Source organism: Limulus polyphemus, unplaced genomic scaffold (assembly GCF_000517525.1).
Source record: "Limulus polyphemus unplaced genomic scaffold, Limulus_polyphemus-2.1.2 Scaffold2938, whole genome shotgun sequence".
NCBI classification, from domain to species: Eukaryota; Metazoa; Arthropoda; class Merostomata; order Xiphosura; family Limulidae; genus Limulus; species Limulus polyphemus.
The window spans coordinates 122256-131306 of record NW_013668548.1 but is presented as its reverse complement, the minus strand read 5'-3'; the positions used below and the strand labels follow the sequence as shown (position 1 = coordinate 131306).

Genomic DNA, 9051 nt, shown 5'->3' with positions numbered 1-9051 from the left:
ATTTCTCCGTAATACGTGTCTGTTAAAGCTATTAAAGAAATAGTTGCTACTCCTAGCAAGTCAACATTTCTCCGTAATACGTGTCTGTTTGGAGCTATTAAAGAAATAGTTGCTACTCCTAGCAAGTCAACATTTCTCCGTAATACGTGTTTGTTTGGGAGCTATTAAAGAAATAGTTACTACTCCTAGCAAGTCAACATTTCACCGTAATACGTGTCTGTTAAAGCTATTAAAGAAATAGTTGCTACTCCTAGCAAGTCAACATTTCTCCGTAATACGTGTTTGTTTGGGAGCTATTAAAGAAATAGTTACTACTCCTAGCAAGTCAACATTTCACCGTAATACGTGTCTGTTAAAGCTATTAAAGAAATAGTTGCTACTCCTAGCAAGTCGACATTTCTCCGTAATACGTGTCTGTTTGGGAGCTACTACTCCTAGCAAGTCAACATTTCTCCGTAATACATGTCTGTTTGGGAGCTGTTAAAGAAATAGTTACTACTCCTAGCAAGTCAACATTTCTCCGTAATACATGTCTGTTTGGGAGCTGTTAAAGAAATAGTTGCTACTCCTAGCAAGTCAATATTTCCTTAAAAAGAAGATGAAATAATACCTGTGCGACGTCTCAAGTTAAAATAAGAATGACCAAAAGGAGTCATTCTACAACTTGTCCTAAACATTATTCAATCTTGGAAGTTAACAGATTTTGGAATTACTTACTCCAAAGTCACATTTCTCCGTAATACTGTTTGTTTGGCAGCTATTAAAGAAATAGTTACTACTCCTAGCAAGTCAACATTTCTCCGTAATACATGTCTGTTTGGGAGCTGTTAAAGAAATAGTTACTACTCCTAGCAAGTCAACATTTCTCCGTAATACATGTCTGTTTGGGAGCTGTTAAAGAAATAGTTGCTACTCCTAGCAAGTCAATATTTCCTTAAAAAGAAGATGAAATAATACCTGTGCGACGTCTCAAGTTAAAATAAGAATGACCAAAAGGAGTCATTCTACAACTTGTCCTAAACATTATTCAATCTTGGAAGTTAACAGATTTTGGAATTACTTACTCCATCATTGATTGTTTTAAATCTGATGGCCACAATTTCTTTTTTGAAGGATGGTTAGATAAATCTTAAATCACAAACTTTACACTAACCTCTAACATAGATGGATATTGGCTTTCAAGACTATTTATGTAAACCAAAGACAACTGGAGCTGTCTCTGGTGACTCAAGAAATATCTAGTCAAAGGGGATTGTTCTAATTCCAATTTCTTAAGCCACCTTTCTCAATAATGGCATTGTTCCCTATACACTTTGGAGCCCCGTGCTGTATTACACGCTCTCCCGTGAAAAACTTAGTGTTTTCATGGAAAACACTGAATGTTCTACATCATTTAATAATCTTCCTATACCCACTTCATCCTTGAAAAGGGCTGTAATATACGCCTCGAGCAATAAGTCTATTCTTAGCAGCTTTGCACTGTCAGGTGGTCAGAAATTTTCTGTGAACCAAGCATATGTGATTGGTTAGCATGTCATGCATGGTGTCATTTGTTGCTAGAAACAGTTTACATCAAACAAAAAGTATGTAATGACTTTTTATTTTTAGTAGTAGTTTTAGTTTTCAGAAAGAAAGAAAAAACATTATGGAAGTCATGGCCAAATTCTATTTTACTTGTTATATCATAAAGTCAGATAATAACATTTTTATTTTTAGAATTATGAAGGAGATGTCACAAAACCAATGGATCTATACAGTATGTCTATGCTAAATATAAACTAATAAAACATTTCTAAATTATAGAAAAAGAAGTACATTTGTAAAAGATTTATAACTTATAATGATACCTGGCAATGTCAAGCTCAAAAAGTAATGTTAAAAATGGGAGCATGGACATCCCCTTTCCACTGTTCCGAGCCATAGCACATGAGCTGTACACTCAATGCAAAGGAACCCTTGCTGTGCATGGCATTAAATATCACTTTTGTTTGGCATTAGTTTCATGAATTTGCAACTGATTTCCTTCCTCAGATGAATTCTCAATCATGGAATTAACAAGATGAAATTGAATAGGCTGTCAAATTCAAGCAGTCAGTTCAATTACATATCTGTTTACACTAATCTTTGGGGTGGTGGTGTGTAGGGGTGTTGACTACTTTAGATCTTCTGTCAAATTGCATTTATTATTGGTTCATTCAGTTCTGTAAAATAACTTGTGATACCATACAGACATGCAGGTATATGGATAACTCTTCCTTCTGTGAATCAGTCAGTCAGTCACATGCATCTGTCAATTTGTCACTGCATTCTCTGCTCTTCTCCATGCTGCTCCTCCAAGCCTTCTTTTATCTCTCTTATGCCATCCTTCCATCTTCTTTTTGGTCTTTCTCTTGCTCTCTTTCCATGCAAGTTTCCATTTCTCTACTTTTCTCGTTAGCCTTTGTTCTTCATCTTCCACACATATCCTGCCCAAGTCAAACAATGCTCCGCCAACATTTCAGTCAATATCCTTTGTCCAGTCATTCTTGTTATCTCCTCCCTTGTCATCCTCGTTTTCCAACTTATCCCTAAAATCCATCTTCCATCAAAACATTCAATTTCTGTTTCTGCTGTTTTGTCCATATCCAGTTTCCTGCCTCATGCAATGCCACTGGTTTTATTGCACCATTATACATTATGATATTAGTCTTTATACTGCCATCTCTTCATTTCCACAACATTTTACTCAAGTTATTAAACATATTTCCTGCTAGTGCACTTATTCCCAAACTTACTTTCAAGCTGGTTTTCTCAGCTTTATCACTGACTTTACCAAGAAGAGAATTTGTGCCATGATAAAAACTGCAACCAATGCATCATTGCCTACATATTCTTCGAGCATGATGTCTTCCACCTTCTTCTTGCTTGGTTTCTTTGTCCATCATGTGCAACACGTACTCAAGAACAGTATCAAGTATGCATGGTGAAAGGATTCACCATCGCCTCATGCTCGGTTTCTTTGTCCATCATGTGCAACACGTAGTAAAGAACAGTATCAAGTATGCATGGTGAAAGGATTCACCATCGCCTCATGCTCATCTTCATCTCAAACCAGTCCAATCTTTTTCCTATCCTCTTCACACATATTCTAATGCCTTAGTAGAAACTCTTAATAAATTATACAACTTTAGTTGCCATTCCCGAACTTGTTAGCAAGCATCACGGTCCTACTCTCCAAACCAAGTATTTGGTGTCTATCAGATAATGTGGATAATCAGTTCACCAAAGTTCGACATGGGGGGTGTCTACCAGATAATGTGGATAATCAGTTCACCAAAGTTCGACATGGGGGGTGTCTAACATACAAGTATTATACTATCCACTAGTATCAGGCCAACAAAGCAGATATACAAATTTTATGCCAACTCATATTTCTGTCCTCTGTCCGCTCCAAACCATGATTATTACTTTTCATCTTCCCATTTTTCTCTACATAATCTTCCTCATTCTGTTCAAAAGTACTCTTGTGAAAATTTTGCCAGCTATGCTTAGCATACTTGTGCCTCTTGCATTATTGCATTCTTATCTGTTACCTTTCATGTGTAATGATATAACATTCTTGCTTCAATCATGCACTCTTTTCTGTTCTTCACACAACCTGTATCACTCCCCTTAGTCCATTTTCAAATCCCCCCCAAAGTTAAGTAGTTCTGCAAGTAAATTATCAACTCCTGATATATTCTCATTCCTCACCTGTTTAATGGTTTTCTTAACTTCCTTCTTACTTGCATCCCTCTATCATGACCAAGAAATGATCCGAATCCACTCCTATACCATATCCAAGTATTCTTCCCCATAGAAGTATATCATAAAAACTGGTTCTACTTCTAAAATTACATCTCTTCTGTTGCCAAAAAAAACCTTCAGTCAGTGTTATGCTCCTTTATTTTACTCACACTAATGCCTTCATTATCTGCTTATTTATCAATTCATATGTTGGAGATACCAAATCCACTGTTCTTATTTTACATTTCTCCACTATACTAGATACTATATCCATCAACCTCTCAGATTCCTTACCTCATCTCTCTAACCTCACGTGTACATACACGGTATCACTTTAGTTACTGATCTAGCAGTGCAGCCATCCCTGTCTGGATCAAAGTTTGTACATTTCTGTGTGCAATTCTCCACCTTCTCTTTTGATCTAAATAAATATTTACTGTTTGCCTTTCCTGTCTGGATCAGAGTTTGTCCATTTCTGTGTGCAATTCTCCACCTCCTCTTTGATCTAAATAAATACTTACCATTTGGTGGACTTAAAATTTCCTGACCTTTCCTTGATCAAAATTTTTGTGTTAAGTAAGAGAAATGTACACACGTAATTTCATTTTTATAAAAGAAAAAACAAAAACATAGATACCTAGTGGCTTGATTGATGGAGTGACCTTGGTTCTAATCACCACCACAGTTGGGGGTCTTCTCATATCATTATCTCAGGTATTGAAGAATCAGAACATAATGAGTGATACTTTTTATCCTAGATGCTGACTGAGCCAATATGAGAGCTTTCATTATAAAATCTAGCCATAGAAAAGGTTTTGGTCACGTAAACTCAGGTGGTGACCACCCTCTCCCAAGCTGACCACTAACTAGATCTTTTCTCCATTGAAACTGTGTACTTGCTATGTCATGACCTCGACCACGAGGTTCTTTCATTGTGGTGAAGTACCCAATTGCTACAGCTGTTTCAACATCCATATCCCAGTCAGGAACCCTATCCAGCTGGACCTCATGACTCACTAAGGGCAAGGGTGATCCTATCTCTGAAGTCAGGTACAGATCCTTACCCAGATATTTTAAATTTATATTTATCTTAATGAGAAAATTTTCAATATCCAACATGCATAGACTGATGGAAGATAAAAATAATGGTAGAAGGTGGCTATTATATGAAATTTAAAGGATTTCCATCTTGATTAAACACACAAACCAAACTTCTGAATGGACTAAGTTTCAATCTTTCAAGTGTTATGAAACATGACTTATAACTTCTACAACTAATCGCAAAGCTTAAAATCTCCCGAAGCACGTTAAATACACAAAGGAAACTTCAGAACAGATATAACACACAAACCAAACTTCTGAATAGACTAAGTTTCAATCTTTCAAGTGCTATGAAACAAGACTTATAACTTCTACAACTAATCGCAAAGCTTAAAATCTCCTGAAGCACGTTAAATACACAAAGGAAACTTCAGAACAGATATAACTTTGAATCTTTACATGCTATGAAACACGACTTATAACTTCTGTAACTAAGCACAAAGCTAAAAATCTCATTAAGAGATAAATCATCTTTCAACATTTGATTATTTCTTTAAATGTATTTTAATACTTCAGCTACATTTGCTTTGATAAATATTTGTGCTGACAACTAATTCTTCTTTTAACCCTAAATCTATTTTCTCAAAATTCTTATAATTAAACCTTACGGCTAAACTTTTCTTTCAAGTTTTGTGAAAACCAACAACAACATTTGTAACAATAATAATGGTGGAAAAGAAAATATCTTTCAAAATTAGCAAGTTATACAGATATGACAATGTGATAGTAATACAATTAACCCACCTCTGGCTTAGTGTTCCCTGATTCTGTATGTAATTCCAGTCTGTTAGGGTAGAGCTTGCCATATCGAGTCAACCATGCAGATACAAATGGTCCTCCAAGCTTTTTTATAAAGCCGTGAACGATGCAATCCGACTCTGAACAATAACAAAATTGTAGGAATAAGCCGTGAAAAAAATTTATTTATTTGAACAGTGTCTGAAAATGTGACATCAAAAAGCTAACAAATAAAATGCCGTGAAATGTATAAATTAATAGAAAGGTAAAAAAACAAAATATTTTTAATCAATATAAACTAAAAATGAAGTTGAAATATCTTTCACAATTGAAATCAACTTCAAATTATTTTATGGGAGTAAATTAAGAAACTATGCATAGTTACTTATTATATATATATGAGGTTGTTTTCTTATCTGTTGTAGATACTAACTCTGAAAGTAAATAAAGAAACCGAAGGTTTTTTTTTGTTTTGTTTTGGATATTTATGCAAAATTACACCAGGAGTATCCGTATTAGCTGCTCCTCATTTTCAACTGATAGGCTAGAGGGACGGCAGTTAGTCAACATCGCTTGGCACCATTTCTAATCGAATAGTGGGATATGACTATTACCATTAAAACAAATCTACAGCCACAAGGTGCCGAGCAGAATTGTTTCCGGCCTTATGTAGCTTTGCATAAAATTTTGAAACAAACAAACAAATGCTTATAAATATAGAAACGTACTGTTTATAGATGAGACTCTTAGAGCCGTGCAACAACACAAGCTGGAGTATTTTCTTCAATCTTCTTTGCAAATCATACTAAATATGTATTATAATATGGCGTATTATCAATTCTAAAATTTGTTTTAGTTTAAAGTTGTTGAAACAGAATTAGAAGTAGTATTTTTACTTAATTTTTGAGATTTGATGTGTAGGTGTGCAATCGACACCTGAAAGGTTTTGTACAGTCTGAAAAATAAGGTTAAGTAATAATTAAGTTGCATTACCAAGTACTTAATAGTATTAAGTTGTATTACCAAGTACTTAATAGTATTAAGTTGTAATACCAAGTACTTAATAGTATTAAGTTGTATTACTAAGTACTTAATAGTATTAAGTTGTATTACCAAGTACTTAATAGTATTAAGTTGTATTACTAAGTACTCAATAGTATTAAATTGTATTACCAAATACTTAATAGTATTAAGTTGTATTACCAAGTACTTAATAGTATTAAGTTGTATTACCAAGTACTTAATAGTATTAAGTTGTATTACCAAATACTCTGTAGCAATTATAAACTGATCAACTGAAAAGGATAAAAAAAAAACTCCATCCCTTTATGCGAGATGTCAAAATACTGATTAAGCTTCACTATACTGCTAAAATAAGTTATTCCAAACTTGTGCCCTTATAAAATTATGACTGTTTTCTATTTTCTTTTATTATTCTAATCAAATTTTCAATAAATTCAATAATTCATTTTATACAAGCCAAAAGCAGCCAATGTTTAAAATTGAATTCTTTTCAATAGTTATCAGATAAATAATTTGATATAAGGAAAAATATGTCACCAACTTTTTTTTTCTTGTCATGAAAATCTGGTTTATTTACTGACCGTTTCTACATCTGTTGATTAATGTACGATAATACTTTTTAAGAGCCAAAAGAACAAATAACCTTTTTCATCTTCAAAGATCATCTTCATTTTGGCTTTTCTCTTCTGTGCCATTTTGTCTGCTTCCTGGTTAATGGCATCAAATACAGTTTCACTTATTTCTTGCTGCCATCGGTCAGAGATGACCACAGGGAAATTTTTGTACAGTTCTTGGTCAGCTTCAGTTAACTAACAATAAGTGAAAAAATAAACAGCAAACAACTCAGTATATCATTTTTTTTAAATAATAAAATGAAATTACGTAATTTCTTCATAAACAAAAAATGCTTATCATTGTAACAGTAACCGCTGAAATGAGGCCCATGTAAGATATACAACACTAACATAATGCTAATTTCACATTAGCTCAAGCTTTAGGCCTTTCAACTACGGCTTGCTTTATATTTTAAATAAAACCTTAACTACAATGTGTAAAGCTTTCAGTTTGAAACTTGTAAAAACAGAAATAGCCCAGGTTTTTAACGGAAGCTAAACTGTATGAACAAGCGTTTAACTGAAAAGGTTTATTGTGAGAAATCATTAAATTAAGAATGTAATATAGTATAAGTAACTGGTAAAACTGTGAAAGGTTAAAGAACAGAATAATATTCTATAAAAAACTATATCCTAGACATAACAGAAGCCAAGATAAACAAACGAATGTCAGCGTGTGACAATTTTCTATTAGTAACACAATAAATCACTGTAAACTATAACTCTACTTATTACTATTCACCTTGATTCCCCTTGTATCCTCCTCGTCAAAAGATCCAATATCGAAAGCATCTGCAGCATTCACCTCCCCCCTAGGTGGGATGAGTGGTGGGGAGTATTTCTGTAAGTACACCAGCTGCCAGTCCATACCTTGGAAAAAGAGATGTTCCTTGACCTCATCAGCTCTGGATAAAAAAAAAATGACTACATAAAGATGAAAAGTGATTACAATGTTCTTTATATGATTTTAATGTGTTTGTCAATGGTTTTGTTGTTAACACACCACTAACACTGAGAGATTCAACAATAAACGATTAGAAACCACTTACTCAAGTTACATCATCATGCACATCCTGAAGTTGAACTTAAGTATGTTTTTAAGCCTTATGTTGATTATAGTAATTTCTAAGGTATAAGCCTGCTTTCAAAACTTCTAAGGTGATATATAAATTTAAATTTACTAAAACCTTCATTACGTTCTATTGATTCCACCACTCTGTCGTTAACAGTTCACGCAGAAGAGCATTTAATTAAGATATATGTTATTTTAATGACTTAAGAAATATAAACTGTGTGTAAAGAAAAGTCTGTTGATCAACAGACTTAAACTGAAACCTAATGAGCAGAACAGTGCAGTTTTGTTTACTGATGATTCACTTTACAAAACAAAATACTTCCTGGTGGTATCAAACTTTTATCAAGCAAAGTACAGTGATTACTAAGTAGCCAGTAATTTCTTATTACACTACAAAACTAGGAGAAAGATTTCTTATGGGAATCCTCAGCGTAGTAAAGAACAGACCTAAAACATAAAGAAAATTGAAAGCCAAGAAAAATTTTACTTGTAACACAAACTAAGACATAAAAGTTAACAAGGTTCCAAATGGAATTAAATCTATATAAATATAGTAGTACTGTCTGTTGTCTGTTATATATATAAATATAATAGTACTGTCTGTCGTCTATATAAATATAACTGTTTTTTTAATTTCGCGCAAAGCTACACGAGGGCTATCTGCGCTAGCCGTCCCTAATTTAGTTGTGTAAGACTAGAGGGAAGGCAGCTAGTCATCACCACCCACCGCCAACT

At 33.8% G+C, this 9051-nt stretch overlaps 1 protein-coding gene across 2 annotated transcripts in view; it reads right to left on the bottom strand.

The window, feature by feature from the left end:
* LOC106468258 (G protein-coupled receptor kinase 1-like) overlaps positions 1 to 9051 on the bottom strand; it is a 66138-nt gene that overhangs the window by 20603 nt on the left and 36484 nt on the right. For both annotated transcript variants that reach the window (XM_022396594.1, XM_013928676.2), the window contains exons 16-18: positions 7984 to 8146; positions 7271 to 7436; positions 5611 to 5744 (exon numbers count right to left, since the gene is read on the bottom strand). In XM_022396594.1, coding sequence (XP_022252302.1) covers positions 5611 to 5744; positions 7271 to 7436; positions 7984 to 8146 — 463 coding nt within the window. The remainder of the gene's footprint in view (positions 1 to 5610; positions 5745 to 7270; positions 7437 to 7983; positions 8147 to 9051) is intronic.